General features: G+C 34.3%; 3 protein-coding genes across 4 annotated transcripts; 1 reads left to right on the top strand and 2 right to left on the bottom strand.

Annotated features, from left to right (window-relative positions):
• Positions 1–673: 673 nt before the first annotated feature.
• On the bottom strand, positions 674–2,474 carry LOC110818830 (elicitor-responsive protein 3-like). The gene is made up of 7 exons (XM_022047824.2): positions 2,387–2,474; positions 2,164–2,268; positions 1,911–2,037; positions 1,630–1,701; positions 1,471–1,516; positions 1,095–1,350; positions 674–950 (listed from the first exon to the last, which is right to left on the bottom strand). The coding sequence occupies exons 1-7, from the start codon at positions 2,427–2,429 to the stop codon at positions 889–891; spliced, it is 711 nt and encodes a 236-aa protein (XP_021903516.2). The 5' UTR covers positions 2,430–2,474; the 3' UTR covers positions 674–888.
• A 3,954-nt stretch (positions 2,475–6,428) lies between these two features.
• Positions 6,429–8,871, top strand: LOC110818695 (uncharacterized). 2 transcript variants are annotated; one of them, XM_022047645.2, is made up of 7 exons: positions 6,429–6,813; positions 6,907–7,075; positions 7,141–7,194; positions 7,278–7,409; positions 7,490–7,598; positions 7,729–7,827; positions 7,927–8,871. In XM_022047645.2, the coding sequence occupies exons 1-7, from the start codon at positions 6,783–6,785 to the stop codon at positions 8,581–8,583; spliced, it is 1,251 nt and encodes a 416-aa protein (XP_021903337.2). In that variant the 5' UTR covers positions 6,429–6,782; the 3' UTR covers positions 8,584–8,871. The 2 variants fall into 2 exon arrangements, with proteins under 2 accessions (XP_021903337.2, XP_021903338.2); XM_022047646.2 differs by having other exon boundaries at positions 6,429–6,817.
• Positions 8,872–10,297: 1,426 nt separating this feature from the next.
• LOC110818694 (cysteine proteinase mucunain) lies at positions 10,298–13,999 on the bottom strand. Its single transcript, XM_022047643.2, has 5 exons — positions 13,387–13,999; positions 11,907–12,142; positions 11,686–11,826; positions 10,939–11,391; positions 10,298–10,797 (listed from the first exon to the last, which is right to left on the bottom strand). The coding sequence occupies exons 1-5, from the start codon at positions 13,862–13,864 to the stop codon at positions 10,702–10,704; spliced, it is 1,404 nt and encodes a 467-aa protein (XP_021903335.2). The 5' UTR covers positions 13,865–13,999; the 3' UTR covers positions 10,298–10,701.
• Between the last annotated feature and the right edge of the window lie 9,635 nt (positions 14,000–23,634).

Below are 23,634 nucleotides of genomic sequence, written 5' to 3'. Positions count from 1 at the left end.
CTTCGATATTGAAATAATTAATTCAATATAATTTAGGAAAGATTTTGAGGATGCGATGAACCTTAATTATAAATTATAAGATAATTAGTTTTTTAGACAACAAATTTTAATTTTTTAAGAGCTTTTAAATTAACAATAAACAAAAAATTTGATCGTTTAAAATTTTTATAGTTTATATTGGCACTTGAATTCAGGGCACAAAAAATTTGATGGTTTAAAATTCTTGTAAATAAAATTCATGTAGTATATATTGGCACTTGAATTATCATTACTATTATTTTGTTGAAGGACCCAATTAACTATGATTGATAAGTAAAATAAGAAGAGAAATTAAAAGAAGAAATTTTTAAAAGGAAAAAATGTGTAAAAAAATTTTTTTTTAAAAAAAAAGAAAAAAGTTATAATCAACAACCGGTGAAGGTGAAATTATTAACTGCACAGATGTATATATGATTTAATAATTACAAGACTAATCCAAAGATGTACATTTTAATCACTTAAATCAATTTAATGGAAAACGTGAAGCTTCAATAAATTATTTTTTATTGGCACTCTCAGTGCCACCATGTCAAACATCATTTACTCTGTGTGTGTGTGTGTGTGCTTAATTCTACTTACAATAAATATAATATAACTAGTAACATAGGCTTATGGAAAAATAATTTACCAACTTATTATTAATTAGCAGTTTATAAAAAAACATCCAATAATGACAACTTTAAATCTGAAAGTATATATAAATACAATTATAGAGCCAAAGAAATTAATAAAATCTTAACCAGATATGAAAGATAAAACTCCCAAATTAAAACTTTTGTTCAGCATGAAGAATAAGTGCTGTATTGCAATGAATCAATTCATTCTTCATCCGTGCAACGAATGAGTAGTTCAGTAAGGTGGCGGTGGCCAGACCCCAGCTGGTGGCGCCGCGTATGTTCCACTCGGACCACCTGCGCACACAAATAATCATTTCAGATCCTTTACATGAACTCGTAATAATCAGTAATAGAGAATTTATGGAAGCTATGAAATTTCATTTATAGTGTCTCCGTTGGAGAAGTAGGGAGAAAAGACTAGAATATATACGTATATACCTGGAGGATAGTAGTAAGGTGAGGGTTGAGAAACAGGCGGGTATGGTTGCGGAGGATAGACGGCTGGAGGAAGTGGAGAAAACTGTGGTTGAGGATATCCGGCCGGCGGATATGGGGAAGGTGGATACGTTGTTGGATTGGGAGGAGCGTAGGGCGCTGTAGCTGTAGGATAAGGAGCTGGTGGCACTTGTGGATATGAACCATAAGGCTGAGCAGTTGTCTTGGGCGCTGACGGAGCTAATTTTGTGTTGCCTTGCTGTAATTTTTCATTAATACTGAATAATTATAAAGTATTACAAAAATAAATATTAAGTAAGAGAATAAGAATTATAAATTGTTAAGAGCAAATTAAGAAAAAAAACGATTAAGGAATTACATTAGCATATGCATAGTGTATAATAACACGAACTTCTCCTGAATGCCTGCAATTAATTGGAAACAATATGCATGAGCAATAACGTCTAATACAATAACATATTTGAATATATAATTAATCTTAAATTTTCATAAAAATTAAGCCATTATGTAACTTAACCTGCCACTTTTACTCTGAAGAGGCCAAGAAGAATCATCATAACCTTGAGACAGTACTTTATGTAGCGGAACCCTAAAATAAAAAATGTGAATCAAATTAATATTCTCCATATCTCAAAAAAAATTAAATTTTAACTAAAATAATGGCTCAGTTCAGAATTAAAAGTTAACCAAAGAGAGAATTAGGATTCAAACATTAAATATTTGATTTTAATATTGTAAAAATTAACTATTATCAAAAAAGTTAAATTTAATAAGACGTGGTTTTTTTTAATTTTTTACCTTCCGGTGCCAATATGTTCATCCGCAGTGAGAGTGTGGCTATTCCAAACTACAATATTGAGTTCCCGGAGGCCTTCAATGAGAGTGAAAATGAACTTCTCTTGAAAAGTAGGGTTCTTGCCACCGTCTGAAAGTTCAAAAGAATTTAAGTTGGCAATGATTATCGTAGAATTAATATTCATTGGATGTTTGAAGCCAAACCCAACTGATCTTATATACATATACATATATAGATTGATAATATAAAATGTACCAGTGCAGGTTTTGGTTCGATATTTGGCCCTTCCATATTCAACGGAGACATATGGATCTTGTCTTGATATCCACTCTTTATCCTCCAAATTGTAACACGCCACAACTGCAAATACGAAATTATATAAGCGTGAGACGAGTATAAGCTATCTCGCATATATATATATACACATCAATGAAGAATAGGAAGCAGTGATTATCATGTACATATATCAGGATCTTACCAGTGACTTCAACAGGCATGCCCTGAATTCCAGTGATCGACATGGAAGCTTTTTAACTGTGTTAAGAAAAGGTTCAATGTATGCTATACAGGCAATTGAAGTACACTACCATATGCATATATATATATATATATATATATTGACGAAATGAAAAGAGGGTATGAATATAAATTGGCAAATGGCAAGAGTTGACTCAGACTTTTCAATTAATCGTCCTTGTTGGCGCGCCTCAATTACAAGAAGCTCGATGGCGTTGATCATGTACGCTAGTTTATACATATATATATATACACATATATGATGGTGAAATGAAGAAGCTGAGGGTATAAGTGGCAAGTGGCAAGAGTTGACCAGAAGGTTTAAGTCGTTCTTGTTGATGCGCCTCAATTACAATAAGCTCGATCGAGTTAATCATGAAGCCAGTCCATCTTCTCCACTTGCCAGAACACGTACTTTTAATAATACATGTAAATGCATATGGACCTTTTTTTTCATAACAAGAAGGCTGGGAGAATATTTCATACCTAAATATCTACACTTCAATTGGTATATATATGTATGTGTCAATAGTTATTTGTCATTAGAGAAACTTACAAATTAATTCTCAATATTCTACAGATACATATATGGGGAAGCTTGATAAAAATATTAAAAAATATTGATTAATGAGTAAAAGTACATGCATTGGGAAATATATATATGTGTTATTTCATAAGTAATTAAAATTTACATAGCTATATAAGTATTTACAATGTATAAAGATCTTGAATGAGGTTAACTAATTAGGTGAAGGTGATTCGTGAGGTTGACCAAAAACTTTGGATATATTTGTTTGGGAGGCTTCGTCTTCTCTTCACACAGTCGTTGACCACGAAGCTACAATCATGCACGCAAAAACAAACGAACGGGCAAAAAAAGTAAACTTTGACAAATGAAGCAGGCTATGCCAATTCCAAGTTAGCAAAATCAAGTAGCTAATTTTACTTATTAAAAAAATAAATAAATTATAATTATTTTGCTAAAAATTATTTAAATTAGTATCGAACATCATTCATATTTTTAATCTGCAGTGATAAATTTTTATTACCATTAAAAAAATAATTAAAATATTAAACATTAAATTGCTCGCTTGAAATTGTAGTGTTATTCCTAATCTTATTTTATAAAATTAAAATTTAACTAAATCAAACTCAATATATTATTTATTCTGCACTGAGTCAAGATACCAATCCCCTACTCAATTTCATTATTGACTTCAACACGTAAAATGGTTTGATTTAAGTCCTTGCTTATTATAACTTATCCTTCAACTTATTACGTGAATGCTGCTTTTTAAATTTGAATCCAACTAGGTCAGCTTTAGGCACTAATTTTTTTATTATAGTAAAAAGTTATTCAAATTTTTAACTTTGCTGAGGTTTAGCCTAATTAAAAAAATATAATTATCATAAAATATTTTTTTTGTTTAAAAATATAATAAGCTTATAAAGATATAATTCAATTTAAATATCATAATCTCATTAGTACACTGATGAACTAAACTTTTGATTTTATTCAATTAAATATTATACATTATTCACTATTACTTATTCTACCTACAAAGTAATAAATACTATATTTTCAATAATATTTAATTTAATCATTTAATTAAAATACAAACATGTTGATCATAAAATCATTATATTCTTAAAATTTTAGATACTACTTAATAGTTAATTTTGTACCCCATTTGGACTTTGTGTTTATTTATAGAATAAATCGAGACAAATTTTGTAATGATATAAAAGAGATTAATAAAAAAATTATAAATATTAGGTAAACTTAGAATTTTTATCAGATAGTGATAACATAAATTTAAAATATATTTATTAACGATGATGAAGTGTTATTCTTCCTTTAACAATGTAGATTTGATTTTAATTTTCACTAAAATTAATTAGAAAAACTTTAATAAAATTAATTAACTGAAAAATACGTTTATCAGTAATAAGTGGTTAAAAGATGTATTAGGTCAACAATTCATTGTTGAAGGATTTTTTTGGGCCGGGTCACCACTTTAGGGTTTATTTCGATTGGAAAACCAAAAGCCATCTACTTGAGGTTTTGAAATTTGAAAAAATAATAATAATAGTAATAATCTTTAAAGATTTTTATTTTAAATAGTATCTTAGAATTAAAATTGTAATTGTATTAGTTTAGTAGGAGTAAATTTATTTTATATATATTTTTTTAGCCTTTTTGTGTAAATTTATATGTATTTTATTTATAAAACTATATAAAAAGAATAAATATTAGTAAAAATTGAAAATATTAAAATTTTTAATATTATTTTATATTTTGATAGTTTATTAAAAAATATAACTCTAACATAATTTTATAAATATAAACACAAAAGAAATTTATCAATTTAAAAAATAAAAACAAAAGAAAAAATATATTTTTTATTTATTAAACAAAATATTAACGTAAAAAAAAAAACTTTTTTTTAAAAAAAATCAAGATCCATATTGGATATTCTATAATACCAACTCAATATCTTTTAGAGCAGGACCAGAAAAAATATTCCAAAAACATAAATACACGAAGAGTATAAAAATATAATATTTGATTTATTCAAATCTATATATATAAAAAAAGGAATTAGATTCATTAAATCAAATACTAGAATGACCGAAATAGTTTAAGATGGAGGTGGTTACATAAACTATAACTTAAGAAGCAGGATTATACATACATAAAACATATGATTATATACCATATATAACATAATATATAATGTATGCAAGGGCTACTGAAAGCCAATGAAAGGTGATTGTTAGAATTTTCAATCCTTTTAAAGAGATAAGGAAAGAGAAGAGCATGGCATGGATGGGATGCCGTTTTGCCCCTCCTACTTGTTACTTTCAGTCTTTCCATATGTGTCCCTTGTGTAGGGCGCCACCATCCCTATCTTGGGGTATTCAACCCTGGACCAATATATCTTCCGCTATCCCCATCTTTTCTTTCCCATTTCTTCCCAAACCATTCAACTCAACCCATACATTCTACCACAATCTATAGCCATTAAAAATGCTTATAATTGTTTTTTAACTAACACCCATCTCTCTTATACTCTTCTATATGTATTCACTGTGTCTTCTAATAATATTATTATCGGTCTTTAGGTGGGTTAATTATGGCTTGATCTCTGCAAGTAAATATGCGGGATCTTATCAAGTTTCCGATTCAACGGAAGATGGTAACCTTTTAATTTTCATTGATGATCATTTAATTTACATAAAGTAGTTTTGCAGGAGAGATCAATGCAGCAACTTTACCCTGCCACGACCATGAAGATGTTAATTTACTGGGGCTAACGAAATTAATGGAAATTATGTTTTTAGCTAGAAACGAAATAAGTTTACAGAAATAATATTGGGACAGCTAAAGTTAAAGGTTAATTAGTAACTTAGTTGGGTGGATAGTGATGTACCCAGACAATGCAGAGGACCACTGCAACTACAGCTAGAGACAAAATCATACGGGGTGGTGACATCCAGAGGAACTGAAAGCTATTTGATATATACCGTTTGGTTGGGGGAGAGAAACACATCTTTGTGATTTTATGGGGATTTATACAGCTGTAAAGACTATATCTATCTACGTCTTTTATACGGATATATTGGTCTACTCTCCTTTCATTCTGTTCCCTTTGATAGTATTGCCACTATAATCATCCAGAGAAACATATTGTCTTCTGCTTCTGTCGTCTTTCTTAATCATACCATTTATTTTTCCTTCTACTTTCTTTCATTTAATCATCCCATAATGTCTTTCAAAAAAAAAAAAAAAATTCCCAGTTTATTTAATTTTACATCTTAATTATAATTCAGAACATATTTTTTTCGCTTTAATTTTATGATAAATCGCTCAATACTAAAAACCAGGTCACGTTTGATTGAGAATAATGACCCGACCAGATACGGGTTGGGTTATTTGTAGCTCGATATAACTTTATAGTATTATAAGTTCTCTCTCTCTCTCTGCTATGATGAAACTTATCAAACAGCAATGTTTGGACCAACTGTAAGATGCTGTTTCAAATTTGTCCACTTCACACTCGGAGGAAACACAAAAACCAGAAGAAGGTTCGGAATTTAAAACTACTCAAAACATTACCTTTGTTTGTCTGATAACTGCATGATGTACTTCAAAACCTCCCTGCCCACGCGCATCCCTACACTTGTATCGTACTCTCCCACACCTCATCCCCCTTTTTCACCTGATCTCTAATCAAAAATTACAGTCTCGTCGTCAAAGCAATAAAGTTCACAAAAATTACAACTCTTATCTGTTTTTGCTAAAATATCTTGTAATTACTCTAAAACAAACAAGGTGGCAAGTATGATTGGATTTAATGGAGGCGCGTGTACTGCACAATGCACTTGGTTGGTACTGTTCTCTTCCTGGCTTCTCTTGTTATAAGTTGTCACTTATAGCAGCTGGTTGCTAAACTCTGTTTTCTTTTTCGCGTGGACAAGGTGAGTTAGTTTGCTTCACAATGGAAGGTGGACTCCCCATGCTCAACTGTCTCTTGCAGCACACACTAAGAAGTCTCTGCTCACATTCTGATTCTTCTTCTTCTTCTTCATCCAAATGGGTCTACGCCGTTTTCTGGAGAATCCTCCCAAGAAATTTCCCTCCTCCAAAGTAAGAAAGTGCTTTAAAATGATGTTAACGTTTGATCATTTTGTGCTTATTGCTCTCTGTTGCAGGTGGGAGTTCGGAGGAAGTACGCTTGATCGATCAAAGGGGAACAAACGGAACTGGTATGGTAATTCTGAATGATTTTGACAAGAACCCATGTTCTATTTTGTTTGTTTGATTGAAATTTTTGTGTTTGATCACTCAGGATTCTTGTTTGGGAAGACGGGTTCTGTGATTTCCATGAATGTGAACGTGCGGGAAGTGGGTATATAAAGGGGAGGTTTGGTGCTGATATCTTCTTTAAAATGTCTCACGAAGTCTACAATTATGGAGAAGGGTGAGAACGATTATTGATTGATTCATCTTGAGAGATATTTCAGAACGACTAATTTTCTTTCCATGTAAATTTTGCTGCAGATTGATGGGAAAAGTTGCCGCAGACAACACTCATAAATGGGTGTTTAGAGAAAACTCAAATGAAAATGATCCTAGCTTCATCTCTTCATGGAATGTGTCTGTTGAGCCTGTAAGCAAATTAGAACATCAACTATTGATTAGAAAAAGGAAGATAATGTAGGAGTTCAGTCTGGTATTCTTTTTTTCTCTTTTTCCTTTCAATCTTTCTCATGGTTTCTTTCTTTCCAAACACCCTGCAGCAACCGAAGGCTTGGGAAATTCAGTTCAGGTCAGGCATTCAGACAATCGCCATAATTTATGTCCGAGAAGGCATAATTCAACTGGGTTCTTTCGGAAAGGTCTCCGTTTCTCTCTTTACGTATATATATAATGTGTGTGTGTGTGTGTATAGTCGAGTGTGTCTCTGTCTCCATTGACTCCATAGATGGTTTCTTCAGATTATGGAAGATCTCAATCTGGTGATCAGCATCCAGAGAAAATTCAGCTATCTCCAGAGCATCCCCGGAGTATTCGCAATTCAAAGGTCATATCTACCGATCAAACATCCATACATCCTCAAACCCAATACCCAGATTATCGAAAGCGTAGAAACAGATAACAAGAACAAATCCCAGTCAACAGGAGCCAAACGATCATTTGCCGAAAACCCAGATGAGTCTGCTATCAAATCCGTCAACTTCGGATGGAACAGCCCACAAAATGGAATTACACCAGGACCACCTTTTTGGTCAATCCCTCCGCTTTTGCCCACCATGTCTTGCAGTCTTGGAGCTCTGCTATCAAAGCTCCCTTCTGTTATACCCTCTTGTACCGACATTGAAGCTCCTGACACAGCTCTGATCAACAACATGATGATCAGTACAAGCTGCCAGAGATATAAGAATACAGCAGGGGATGGAGCAATTAGTGAAGCTGAAATGGCTAACAGGAGGACGGTGGTGGTGGAGTCGTCGTCGTCTTCCTCGTGTCAATTAAATGCTACTCGAGAAGAGAAAGCACATTGTACGGGCAATAATTTAGAGAAAGGGGATGGGGTGATGATAGCCAGGGAGTTAGGATTTGGACCTTTCGGGGTGAAGGAGACAGAGCATTAAAGTTTGATTATTGGGACAAAATCATGTATTTATCCCATTAAAGAGATGGGTTTAGAGTATTTTAATTTGGGTGTTTTGATTGAACAGGGTTAGGTGGTGGGTTGGTGATGAACATATGATGATAGGCTAAGACTGCTCAAGAAACCGCCATTAAACTGATTATGCATCATCTTTCTTGCTATGGTTTAGGTAATCATAGGACATTATCATAATGAAGTGTAATTTATTTGTGTATGAGTGTATACATATATAATTATATGTGAAAACAAAGTGTTGGGTTTCATTTAAGATGTTGGCGATGATTATATGATGGTAACAACACTTAACACAAACCTATGTTGTCCCAACAATTATTTAGAAATTATGATTCGCGACAAAGGCATTAGTATTTAGATTTTTATTTATGCAATATATTTACATAACATATTATTTCAAAATTTTATAAATATATATATATATATATTCTTACCATGTTAAGGAGAACATCGAGACAAAGGGCAGCGGGGGTTATGGGGCAATATATCCCTATCTCTTGGGGTACTGTACATAGAATGGTCCCAAATATAATTGAGTTAGAGAGGGATATCAAGTAGTTGGATGGGACATTTGGCATTCGCCCTCCAGACACAATGGATGAAAATGGTCCCCAAACCTCAAAAGAACTTTTTGATATTATTAATCCAAACATATAATTGAGTTTTGATTTGTGTTACAACTTTCACCTGACAACTGAAACGGCTCATTCTTTTCTCACTCTTTCTCCTCCACGCAACACACCCAGTCGAATGCCAGTTAACAAATAAGCTCTTTCTGAAGCTGTGCCAAATTTCACAACATGAAGTCCGAACTCATTCTGACCTATTCACTTCTTTTCACCAACTTGAATCTGACCCAATTTGAATATATAGTTTAACAAGAAGAGATTGTACCGAATAGAATTCAAACGGATGAAATAAAACAGGCTCAGATGTAAAATATCATCCCTAACTATAGCATTGCAAATTGTCTAGCCTGTATAAATTTTTTATGCTAAAACCCTAATTCTGCAACATTTCTCTATCTTCGTTGTTATATCCTGCAAAGAATCCTCCTGCAAATATTTTTGAATCAAAGCAAATAAACAAGTAATCTCTACCAAAAGCCAAAAAGTAAAAATGACCCGTAAAAAAACATAAGTAGCCAACACCTGCTGCAGTTATTACTGTTGTCTATTCCAGGCCTCCAATGATTCCAACCCAATACAATTAACCCCCCCTGCCAATCTCATTTGGAGCCCCGCCCCTAGCATAGTTGAAGTGAGCTCTTCCGAGCTAATGAGGAAGAAGATGAGTGGTCAGGTGGTTTGGAAAAGGAGATGATGTTAATGTACAGCCAGAAAAGGTCAAAAATGATGCTACATCAGCAAATATTTTGAAGCAAAAGCACCCTTCTAGGTGCCATATCATCCGTCACTTCAACAGCCGCTAGTGAGGAGGAATGATTTAAAGAAATTTTGGAAGTTTTAGCGTTGTTTATGTGAATTCATGATTTATCTTATATCCATCTCCATTATTACGGTAAGACATCGACTTTTTAGTCCTTTAGCTTTGACTAAGCTAAAGTAAAATCCCTTCATGCCACAGTTAGGACTAAAAGGATCCCACTTGGCCCAACAACATGCCAATGCCTACCCCAAAAAACCATCACAAAACAAGTAGGATCACAATGCAAAACATCACAAAACAACAATATGCTTGCACGTAAATACAAGTGAGGACATCAAGTAGGGTCCTCAAATAGAAAGCCTTACAGGGCAAGAAAAACCAACCCCAAACCAGCTTCTTTCACTTCAGAGTAGCTAACCCAATTCACTAGTATATGCTAAATGATCGCAAGATTCACAGAATTTAGATCATAATTGACATTGATAATCTTATCAGCTGTGTCTGTTGTTCAAATGCAATGGAGATTAATAACAACCTATGTACATATTGAGATTCTGAATAATCATATAGTAAATCATCAGTTCGTCTCTGCTCCTTACTTGTGCTTAACAGCAATCTAAGGAGAGTATGCAGCCACCTACCCATCATGCCTGCTCCTTTCCCCCATCCACTGCTTGTAAGCATAGGTTTCTGCTCATGCAGCGCTTCGCTTGCCTTCATTTAAATTTTCCCAGTAAGGCTTAGCAGGAGTGCGCCTGATGGCCTTTACTCCCAAAGGATTGTTCTTGCTCTGCAGGAACAATTCACATCATCAAACAGTGAAAAAGAGGACTTATTTGTGAAGGGTAGATGTCCATCAAGAATCATAAGCAAAACCGCAACTTAAGTAAATTGCTTGGGATATAATATGTTGAAGGTTATTTGTTCTTACCATTAAGCAGGTTCCATCCTTGACGTTGCAGATTGGATAATCGTGTGGACAGCAGCTGTAATGATCTTCACAACAGGTGGCACCCTCAAGTGGGCAGCATCCCCATGCAAAGCAATATTTACCATACTCATATATGCAGCAGCAGGTGGTTCTCTCAGGACAGCTATAATAATTATCGCAAACAGTAGGGGGCTGTACTGGGGATGGGGGAGATGGACCTGGATTAGGAGGATTTGGCCCGTTCTTTATAGGGTAAGAGGGCTCAATTGCAATTCCACATTTACCAGAAGAACTGCCAGCCAGATTCCGTTCCATTCTAATATACCCGTCCTCCCCCCAGTTTTTGCCCCACGAGTTTCTAACAATCCAGTAGTCATGACCATTTTCTGTGCCATATCCCACAGCAGCAACACCATGGTCCAGGGATGTCCCACATTTGCCAGTAAATACACCCTAAGAAATTCAAGTAACAGAGGTGAACACACAGCCAAAGGAGGAATTGGTTACGGAATCTTGCAAATGCTCAACCAATAATATTAACTTTTTGAGTTCTGAACAAATATTGGCCCCTTGATCGAAACATCTGGAAAGTTTTTCTTTTATCACATGAAACTACCTTCTTTAGAATCTCCAAGAATGATGTACAAGTGCTTGAATTGTGACATAAAAAAACAGGAGGCTGTATATACACTTAAGCCGCAGATATAATCATTGAGCATAAATATGAATGAAATAAACAAAACTTACAGATTGATAGAGCTGGAAAGCCCTGCCACCTGCTTCAATGGCAACGCTCACTGGTTGCTTTGCAACAGCTTTCTTCAATGCAGCCTCATCATTTTCTGGAACATCTTCATAACCATCTATTGAAACAACTTTTGCATTTTTCTGCAGAAGAAAGAAATATTAATGAGAAAACTTGTACCTCGTTAATCAGATTTCATCTTGTTTGTCGGTAAGCCACCAACCCGGTATTGGTCACATTTCTGATCAGCAGCGCGGTATGGATAGTCTTCTTCAGAGTCAATGCCGCCATTGTTGATGATGAACTCAAAGGCATAATCCATGAGACCTCCATTGCAGCCTTCGTTGTAGGATGTATCACAGTCCACCAATTCCTGCTCAGATAGGGAGATAAGGTCGCCGGTAACTATCTGGTTTATCCCTTCCACAGCGGCAATTGTTGAAAATGCCCAGCAGCTCCCTTCATTTCAAAATGAACGATTACCAAATTATCTTATGAAAACAGAGAACACCAACATGAAATTCCACAATTCCAATTTCCAACGGAAAAAAGCAACAAGAATGTTTACCAAAACACCTACTTCTATCTTGTCTTAACCAATAAACTTAACAAACTAAGCAAATGCAACTCCGTCCCTCAATATTTCATACTTCCACCAAAAATGGCATCTAGATTACGACTAAAATATAATTCTCCAGCTAATTGTTATTAGTAAGTGAAAAATAATTCAGTTTAGTTACTAAAATGACATGTTTGGTTCAAACTCATTTTACTCCTACTCTATTACCATCTCAGTTGCTTCAAATAGAAAATGTACTCATAATAGTCATCTTTTAAATACTCATCCATACTATTGAATTCCTGTTTCAAAATTTTGATATTTTAACAAACATAGCCTAAGTACTACAGTACTTAGCAGCTCCTTAAAATTAAAGGGTCTAATTACTTGATATTTTCTTCAAATTAAGTTGGGAAACGGGGACATCTTGGCTACTTCCCAGTTAGGCTGAGTGCAAGGGAGTTTCGTCCTGCAGTTGAGTGGGCCCTGTACAGCGGCCCACGGGCACTATGTCAGGCCATGGGGAGGCCCCTCCACAATCTTATTATCCGAGGATTTTTTTTCAATTTTGATTAATTGAACCCAAAAATCAAGTAATTTCGGAAAATTAATTAAAAACTTATATGGTATTAGTTTATTTCCTAGTGAAATAGAAATAAAAGAAAATTACTGAACGTAGAAAAAGATTAAAAAATTATACAAACTAAACCCAAAAAATAGTAATTACGCACAAATCTTTATACGTCTAAATTATCTTTTAAATAAAATTTTTATATAAGTAACAAGTCTTGAATACCTTTTCTCTCTTGTAGATTAGATTTAATATCACAGGCCAGGGACAATCCAGAAATTATAGTCTAAGCAATAACCAAAATTCTTCAAGAGTCCCGTAAATTTGGATGAACAAAAGATTTGACCAAAAAAGAAAAGAAACGACGAGACGGCGCAAAAATTATATGATTACATTATAAAACACTATTTAAGTTTGGATATAAACTAGATTACTCGGCGTAATCAAGCTTTTGATATACGAAATCGATCATTTCGAAAAGCAACTAATCAACGTATCATCTCAAAATTGGATGGTCAAAGCAATAATTACAGCGAAATATTTAAAAATTAAACCGATAATAAAAGAACTTACCACAGCTGCCCTGGTCTTTGACCCCGACGACTGCACCTTCCTTCCTCCAATCAATGAAATCCGGTAGCGCGTCACCGACACGGGCCGCGAAACGGTCGCTCTTCCTGGAGACCTTTCTGGTAACCCTGGTAGCACCGGGTTTGACTCCAAGGTACATGGACCGGTATTCCTCGTTGGTTAGATCTGCGAATCGGTTCAACCCGAGCCGATAAGTCAGGTTCTGAGAGTTGTGTTCGTCGATGAACCTGAGATTATCTTTAAAGATCCCAAACCTCTTCTCTTTCTCTCCCAAGGCGTTGTATGCTTTTCCATGCTTCACCAGCCACGCCTCGTACATCGCCATGACTTCGTCGTCCGTCCTCCAGCTCGATTTGTCGGCGTGTCTTTGGTCGTAGGACACGATCGACATGTCTACGGCCGATGACGCGGTGAATATCATCAGTAAGAACAACGATAAGCTTGATCTGTGTAACCCCATGTCTGATTCTTCCCCTGAGGAAGCCCCTCTTCCTGTTATTTTCTAGTTCTCTTGTATGTGTTTGGTTGAAGAGAAAATAGAGATGTGAGTGAGGAAAGTGGAGGTGCTGTTCAGCAGGGTTATAAAGAAAAATGGGGGACGAATTATCGGGGGTCGTAGTGGTTGTTGGCAAATGATAGTGATTGACTCGAGGTGAAAATTGGAAAATAAAGTATACTAATGTAGAAAAAATATTTCAGAGGAGGGTTAAATTTGGAACTTCAAAATTTTAATGTACCGCATGGGAAAATCCGGAAAATACTTAGCTCAGACTTAACCAAGAGAGCCCAAAAAATATCAGACTCAACGTGCCACGTGGAGATATACAATTCGCTGTAAAGAAGAGTACGCAACTCGTTGAAATAGGAGCAGCAGTTGTGGCTCAATGTGCGTGATCACTACGCGCTGATTTCTGTTACACGTTATTTCGATTTTTTTAATTTCGTCCATTCTGGCGAATTTATTTCTTCTTTTTTTTTCCGGATTTGCGAATCTTTTTTAAAATAAAAAAATAAAAAAAGTAAACATTTCAGAACATGATAATAAATCTAGCGATTGTCATTAAAGTTTTTTTGACGAAAATTAAGTTATTAAATAAAATTCTCATCTATCAAATTAAATATGCATATATATTAAATTATACATAAATTATTTATCTACCAATTCCTCGAAATTTATCCATAAAAAGCAGGAACGATGAATTTTAAATCTACGAACCAAATTTCGCCACGTTGCATCGGTGTACACGACACATTGAATTAGATAAGAAAAAGGCCATTGGTCTTTGGTCCTTTATGCAGGAGTGGGACCCACTTAGAAAGTTATGAAGTAAAGGGGTGACTTTCGTGTTTGGAGTTGGATAGTTGCAATAATTTTTCGCCCGCTCTTTCGCTTTCACAGTCCTGGTTTTAACCAGTACGCCTAATTACCAGTTTACGTGCTCATATTTTCTTTCTTAAATTAAAAAATTTTTAAATTATATTTTAGCTATTTTAATTTTTTTTTTATTTTTATCACTTATTAATATTTAAAATATATCAATTCAATACTTAAATTACTTAGGAAATTAATAATTAATTACCATTAAAAATTATAGTTTAAATATTTTTGCTTTTTAAATAATTAAACTTCATAATTATCTATTTTTATAATTTTGACATTAATATTGTTTTTTTATTAATAAATTTAAATTTTAATATTATTACAGTTTCTTTTCAAAAAGTAATATGATATTAAAATCAATAGAAAATTTTTAAATAAATTTATTAATTGATTAAAATATAATATAGAGAATAGTTTAAATTATTATGATTAGATATCATAGCATAATATATGATTTTTTTCCTTTTTTGGAAAATATACAATGTATGAGTTTAAAAATTCAAAGAAAAAGGTTTCAATAGTAGCCCCAAAGCTTATGTTATTCATCTTTGTAAATCATATTCTACATTATCATCATCAATAAAACTATAAATTAAACTGAATAAAATATAAAACTAGAAAATTAAAATAAGACATGGGATTAAATAATTTTATTTTATCATATTCTACATTCGCACACCGGAGGATATGCTCCGAGTTTGTGTTTTAGACTTCGAAGACCACTAGGATGATTACCTACCACTGATAGAGCTCGTCCACAATAACAACTATCAGGAAAGCATCAACATGGCTCTGTATGAGATATTGTATGGCCGACCATGCAGATCGTCGATCTGTTGGAAAGAGATGGGTAATTAGAAATTATTCGATCTAGATATTGTAGAGAATACTACAGGAAAGATAGTTAAAATCAGAAAGAACATCTAAATAGTTAAGAGCAGACAAAAAAGTTATGCAGACTCTCGAATGAAGGATTTAAAATTTGGAAAAGGTAATCGAAGTCACTCATTTCAAAGGGATCAATAGGTTTGGCAATAGGAAAAAAATTAAATTTTTAATTCATTTGACTATTTGAAATCTTAAACTGGATTGTTACGCAGGAAGATACCACTTGGGAACTGGAATCAAGCTTCAGGGCCCAGTACCCCCCAATTGTTCCATTGAGTGAGAGAGTGAGAATGAGGGACCAAATTTATTCATAAAAGAGGCAGAGTTGTAATACTCGGGCCTGTAAATTGGCTTGGATAAATTTTAGCAATTTAAAAATGTATAAAATATATATAATTTTTATAAATTAATTTAAATTTAATTTTTGTTATATTTGAAAAAAAAAAGAACGAGACTCAAAATAATTTTGAAAAAAAATGTAAAAATTTGGGTTTTATGGGTATTTTTGAAAGAAAAATTAGAAATAGAGGGGTCAAAGTGTAAGCAGAAAAAGTTCAATCACATAGGACTGCTCAGTCAGCAACTTCGACGAACCAGAGCCCGCCGTGTGGCAAGACACACTGACGTCGGTGCCACGCAGGAGACTATGCTGGCGATCCGCGTGCCCTGTGATCGGACGGCTCAGGATCTTGTGAGCGTGGACGGTCCGAATCTATTTTTTCCTTAGGTGCGATTAAATGGTCAAGATCGAACACGATGAACAATCCATATTTGTTTCCTCCTTATTCACGATCGGACGGACGAGATCGATCGCGACAGACAGCCTAAATTAATACGGGATGGAAATAAATATTTCGCATCACACAGAACTCGAACCCTAACCGCCACCCCTCCCCCCTTCCTCCCCCGCCTCGCTAGAGAAAAAGGACCAGACGCTAGAGAAGGAGGTCAACTGCTTACTGCCACTGCACCGGAGCCACATTCGACTGCCAAAAAAGGTAAAAAAATTTCTACCCGCTTGGAATTCGATTTCGAGTACCTCTGTGGCCATATCAGAGTAAAACGACTGGCAGGTGTACTGAAAATCGCGGACAAAGCCCGGCGGGGCCACTACGGCCCAAAACCCACAAGCTCATACGATGAGCCCCTTCCCGGTTTCTGTTTTGTGTGATTTTTCTACCGTTCTGTTCACCGTTCTATTTTCTATAGGTTGACAGAAGGAGGAATCCCAGCCGCGAATGAGAGCTAGTGGAGCCACCACACCCAGAAACCCTACCACCGGTAGATTTCAGTTTCCTAATTTTTTCGGCCAACCAAATCTCTCTAATGTGTTTTTCGTAGAGATACGTGTAAAATTGGACGAAACTGGCCAAAAACAGTCAAACCAAGTCAAATCGCCGCCACGAGTGGCAGTGCCGTCGCCAGAGCACGGCGACCGGTCGGAATCCTGAAATTAGTTGAAAAGGATTTTTAACACCGATTTTTAGTTTTTATCGTATTTTTTAGGTACATGAAGCTTATTTAATATCTGTAGTATAATTCAGAAAATTTAAGAACCGTCAGGAGGCACGGTAGAAAGTACAGTATTTCAGACACTGATTCGGGTAAGAATCCATAATCTTATTCCTTATTATGGAATTAAATCTTAATAATCAATTATATGGTATTTTACTAAATTTAAAAAAAATTTGGAAATAATTATAGGTCATCAATGGAGGCAGAATCGGTTAGTTATTTATTTGACATGCTTAACTGATTATTTACTTGTACAACCTTAAATACATAATAAGATATTAAAATAGTTGAATGATTCAATTATGTTTTCTTAATGCATATATCGCTTGTTTTGCGTGATTTACGGTTAATTTGTGAAATGTGAAATTAATATACAAATGAAAAATTGTTTGATTATGTGAATTAATAAATAGTTATCTTTCTGGATATCCTAAGAGATTGTGAACAGACTGGATACATATGAAACCTTACTGTGAACATTACCTAATACCGGACAAGGTATGGACGGATGGTATTTTTGGCGCTTATACTAGACAGGGTATGGAGACGACCTAGTTTACTCTCATATCAGATAGGGTATCGATTGATGACATTTTTAGCGCTCATGGGGATGGCCGGTTAATTGACAAGTTTAGATATTGGGTTCACGCATAGCTCTCTATGGACCCCCAAAAGTACCAGTAAGCAAATAAAAAAAAAGTTATTGTTATTGCTCACTTGTATAATAGATCATAATGTTATTTGAGTTATTGTCTTTATAGGTCGATTTTAAAAATTTTATAACGGTAAGTATGCAATAAATAGTTTTTCATATGATAAATGAACTTACTTAAATTAAGCGCTCCATTAGTCATTTTATATTTTGTTTTACTAATCTTCAGTTTTCGTATCGGTGAGTAGTGTGATAATCTTATTAGGATAATATAATTCACCCTTATTAACCATTTCAGATCAAGAATATTAAGATCCAAATTCTAATCAGCAGGAGGGCAGTGAGTAAGTGTTTTCCGGATCTTATCAATTGCTAGTGGAGGTTAACCTCCCTATAACATTTATTTACTATTTTCATATATTTATTTTGTTTTTTTTATGAACCGTTATGAAAGAGATATTTTCGTATCTTTATTAAGTATTTTATTAAATGTGTAAAGAATGTAAACCCTAACGTTATTATATGTTTCCGTATCTTTAGTTCAAATTTATTTTATTAAGGATTTTGGATTTTTACACTATTGATTTATAGTTTATTTAAAACAAACAAGTATTTAAAAGGACTATAATTTGTGTTGTAAATTTTAAGAATTGTGTTAGAATAGTTGTTTATTAATAATATTTTTGGTCAAAATTTATTAACTACGAAAACTGTTATTATTTTTAAAAATATGCATTTGGTGAAAATAATTTTAGAATTTTAAATATAAAATTTAATAAAAAAACATATCTTATAAAAAAGACAAGTTGTATAGTTTTTGTTTAAAACTGTTAATATATTTAAATTTTAATTTTAATTTTTTGTTAAAAAAATACTTTACATTTAATATATTAATTAAAAAAATATTTTTCAAATGAATAATAATAATTAACAACACGACAAGTTCCGGGAGCAGAGTTATTAATTATTATTGAAGTAAAGATCCCATGCCGTAACAAGTAACACCTCTGCCCCACAACCGCCCACTTGTCTGCGTCCACGTTCACTATTAATCTAAAATCTATATAATATCTTTTTTTTTATACTAAAGAAAATATAAAATATTATAACAATAATAATAAGTTTGTTGCTTTCTTGATAGAATGTCATTTTTTATTTTTTAAAAATAAATAGTTAATAATTGAAGCCGCCCATATTCATAATTTGATATTCTTAGTGGGGACTGGACAAAATTTCGTGAATAAATATTAATTTACAATATCTTAATTTATAAAACTTAATTTAAAACGAACAAAATATATATGTATATGCAGTCTATAAATATATGAGAATTAAGGCATCACATTTGTAATGAATCATGAAATTTCGTGTTTTCCACCACTTTTTTCATTGTCACATAAAACAATAGCTTTTTTTAATTTCCTCACAAAAATTTATCTATTAATTTTCATTCATAGCAGAACAATAAATAAATTGTTTATACGGAAAATTAATTTTTTTTTTACAACCAATGTTTAATCATGTATGAAGCACAGTAGGAAGAGTAAATTTAAGTTCGTTCTAACTGAATACGTCATGACCCATACATCTTTTTTTGTCAACTCAAAGCTGACCTAACTAAAACTTGCATTTTAACGAAAATATTATACTTAATAATATAATATTCGAGTTCAAAATTTAACTCATAATCAATTTTTGTGTTTATAAAAATAATAAAAAATATTAATTTTATTAAATTATTTTTAAAAAATAAGTTATCGACATAATTGAAAGCAATTTTAGGAAAGATAAATAAAAATTTGAGTTCGGAGAATATTTTTAAAAGAAAAATTAGAAACAGATGGGTTAAAATGCAAAAAAAAAAAATTTGGTCACGTGGGACGACTCAGTTAGTAGCCACGACGAACTAGAGCACGCAACATAACAAAACAAACTCACCGACGCCACGCGGGCAAACCGCATGCTTAGTGATTCGACAACCCAGATTCAATCCCGCGCGCGTAAATAACTCAGATGCGTTCTCTCATTAGGTATGATCGGACGGATGAGATCAATTGTCATAAATGGTGCAGATTCGTCCACGCAATCGGCCTAAACAGGCCACTATCGGACGACTCTCCTCGGTCCATGTCGACGCAAAAGGACGACCCAGATCGACGCAGGATAAGTATAAAAATATCGCGTCCAAGGGGAACTCTAATCCTAGCCGCACCTGCCCTCGCCGGAGAAGAAGGACCAACCACCGGAGAAGGAGACCGACCACCGGCCGCCGTCACATCGGAGCCACAGCCGACTGCAAAAAAAAAAAGTAAAATTCTCTCTTACCCACATGGAATTTAATTTTGAGTCTTTCCATGGCCATAACAGAATAAAAGGGATGACAGATGAGCTAGAAACCGCCGGCACAGCGTGGCGGAGCCACTGCAACCGAAACCCTAAAATCCCTTCAATGAGCTCCTTCATGCTTTCCGTTTCACGTAATTTTCTGACCATTGTACTCATCGTCCGTTTCTGTATAGATTTAGTCGATGAAGAAACCTCAGTCGCGAAGAAGAACCGGCAAAGCCACCGTAGTCGGAGACCACCTGCCAATAAGTTCTATTTTTTGTGTTTTTCGGCCAACGAAGGCTCCATAACATATTTTTTCACAGGGATACGTGTAAAACTGGTCAAAATTGGCCAAAATCGGCCAGATTGAGGCGAACCGCTACCGTGGGCGATGGAGCCAACGCTGGAGTACGATGGCGCCGCCATACCGGAACCCTAAAATTGATCGAAAAGGATTTTCGACACCAATTTGGAATTTTTGGGGTATTTTTAGTTGCGTGATGAGTATTTTAAATTTTTTCAAAATTCAAGAAGATCGAGACCCGTTAGAAGGCATAATAGATAACAAAAATAGAAAATATCTATTTTAGTTCTATCATCAGCTATGGGTTCGAATCTAAGAGAAATTCTAGAGAATGTTTGTTACCCTGAAATTTTCTTGTCTTTCTTAACCGATAAGGAGAAAAAAAAAATTGGGTCAAAAGAATGCCTTTCTAGATATTCCTCAATGCCCCGGCTATTCACGGAACGTGAGAAGCGGATGAAAAATCATCTGCTTCCGGAAGAAATCGAAGAATTTCTTGGGAATCCTACAAGATACGTTTCGAAATACCAATTCGGGTAAGGATCCCTAATCTTATCCCTTATTACAATAAATTTAAGGCTTAATATATCGATAATCTTGTGTTTTGTAAAAATTAGAAAAATCCTAACAATAATTACATGTCACTATTGGAGTTAGAAAACTAGTTAGTGTACGATGTCATAAGCCTGTCTATGTGGCTATTTATTTTTCTATACTGCCTAAATTGCTTACTATTTCGCCGTACGATTTAAATTATTATATTTAATTGCTTTCTCGTTATTGATTATCTGATTGACTGATTTGAAATAAAGGCCCTAATTACGTTTTTAATTGTTAAGGTATAAAAATATAATGTTTGCTTAAATGCCGTTTGATTTATCTGTAAATATAAAATGAGATGTTAGTGGGTAATTGGTGATTGCTTATTGATGATGATCTATATATAAAAGGCTTACTAGGTACCCTGAAAAATGGTAAATGGACCCGGTACATAAGAAAAATCCTACCGTGGACAATACATCAACCAGACGGGTTGAGAGGTCCCATACCAGAAGGGTTGGGAGATATAGTTCACCTTCATACCAGATAGGGTATCAAGGTGATGGTGTGTTTGACACCCATTACCGGACGGGGTATGATGACAGTCAGGTAAATTAACATGTAAAGGTTCGGGACTTGAATGTAAATAAATTCATATATTAAATGTGAAAGCGATTAATGGAGTTAGAGTTTACATTCTTTATATAATAATTTAGAACGTCCAATAAGGTTACGAGAATGTCCATTCTAAAAGACAAACGAAAATTAAAAAAATAAAATAAAAAATGAAAAACTAAGCATCCGATGATAACCTTCACTAATACCTGAAAGGAGTCCGAGTATTGAACTACTCACAACTCTCTTACTGATCGGAATCTAGATCTTGCTCCTCTTGACCGAAAATAGTTAATAAAATGGTGAGCTACACTAGCCTAATAAGAATATCACACTAATCACATATACAAAAAATTAAAAATTGGTAAAAAATTAGAAAAATAACTAATGGAACCCTTGCTCTATTTAAATGAAGACGTTCATTTAATACTTACCATAACAAGTTTTTTAAAGACAACCTATGAATACTCATATTCATAAACTTTTTATTTTTACATATAAGAGAATAAGAGATGATAACTTTCATTTCTTACTTATTTACTGGTACCCCTAGGGGTCTATAGGGGTGACCCCCCTACCTATGAACATGATATCCAATTTAAATAATTAATCGGTCGTCCCCACACCTCGTCCAGTAAAGAGTGCCAAAAATTTCATCGCCTCGATACCCTGTCCAGTATGAGGGTGAACCATATCTCCCAAACTTTTATGGTAAGGAAGTTCCCAGCCCCGTCGGATTGAGGTAACATTCATGGTACGGTTCCTTATGTATCGAGTTCGTCCGCCTTTACTCAAGTACCCAGTAAGTCTTTCACATATAGATTTTCATCAACAAATAACCAACAAGCATATACCAATATTTCATTGTATATTCACATATTAATTAAATGATATTTAAGCAAACAATATGATTTCATACCTCAACAATTAAGCATGGTAATTGGGGCTTTTATTTCAAATTAATGAATCAGATAAAGATCATAACCAGACAATCAATAAATGAGAAAAATAATTTAAAAGTAATAATTTTAATCATACAGTGGATCAATCAAGTAAATAGAACAGTACAGAAAAATAAATAAGAAATCAAAATAGTTGTGAACTAACCAGTTTTGCCTCAACTAATAACTTGTAATTATTTTTAGGATTTTTAATTTTTTATAAAAATACGAAATTATATATTGTTAAGCCTCAATTTATCGTAACGGAGAATAGGGTGAGGGATCCTTATCCGAATCGGTGACTCGAGACATCGAGCTGTCTATTATGTCTCCTAATAGGTACCAGATTCACTAAATTTTTTATGTGGAATCCAAAACACTCATCACACACACAAAAATACCCTAAAAATATAAAATTAGTGTCCAAAACTAATTCCGGTCAATTCTGGGATTCTAGCACAGCGGCAGCGTTGTTTTCCTTCGCAGACTCCGCCGCCAACGGTGGTGGTTCGCCTTGAACTGGCCAGTTTTGGTCAGTTTTGGCTGGTTTTAACCGTACCCCAGCAGAAAATATGTTAGGGGCCTCGATTGGACGAAAAAACACAAAAAAACAAACCTACCGGCGGGGGGGGACCTCCGGGTGCAGCAGCTTTGCTAGTCCTCTTTTGCAGGTGAGGTTCTTTCTTCAGCTACCTTGCACACAAAAAGACGATAAAGACATTGATCAAAAAATTATGTGAAACAGAAATCGAGAAGGGGCTCATCGAAAGGATGTTGCGATTTTGGTCGCAGCGGCTTCGTCGGGCTATACCCGTGGTTTCTGGCTCACTTGTCGTCCCTTTTACTCTGATTTGTTCACAGAGGTGCTCAGAATCGAATTCCAAGCGGATAGAGAGAATTTTTATCTTTTTTAACAAATGGTGGTGGCTCTAGTGCGACAGCAGTCAGTGATCAGCTTCCTTCTCCAGCGTCTGGTTCTTCTTCTTCGGCTGGGGTTGGCGCCTAGTATTCGAGATCCCATGTAATGTGAAGTGTTTATACTCATTCCGCATTAATTTGGATCATC

Source organism: Carica papaya, chromosome 1, assembly GCF_054855325.1.
Source record: "Carica papaya isolate Zhongbai chromosome 1, ASM5485532v1, whole genome shotgun sequence".
NCBI lineage: Eukaryota > Viridiplantae > Streptophyta > Magnoliopsida > Brassicales > Caricaceae > Carica > Carica papaya.
The sequence above is the reverse complement of the archived record's forward strand: the minus strand, read 5'-3'. Positions and strand labels throughout refer to the sequence as shown.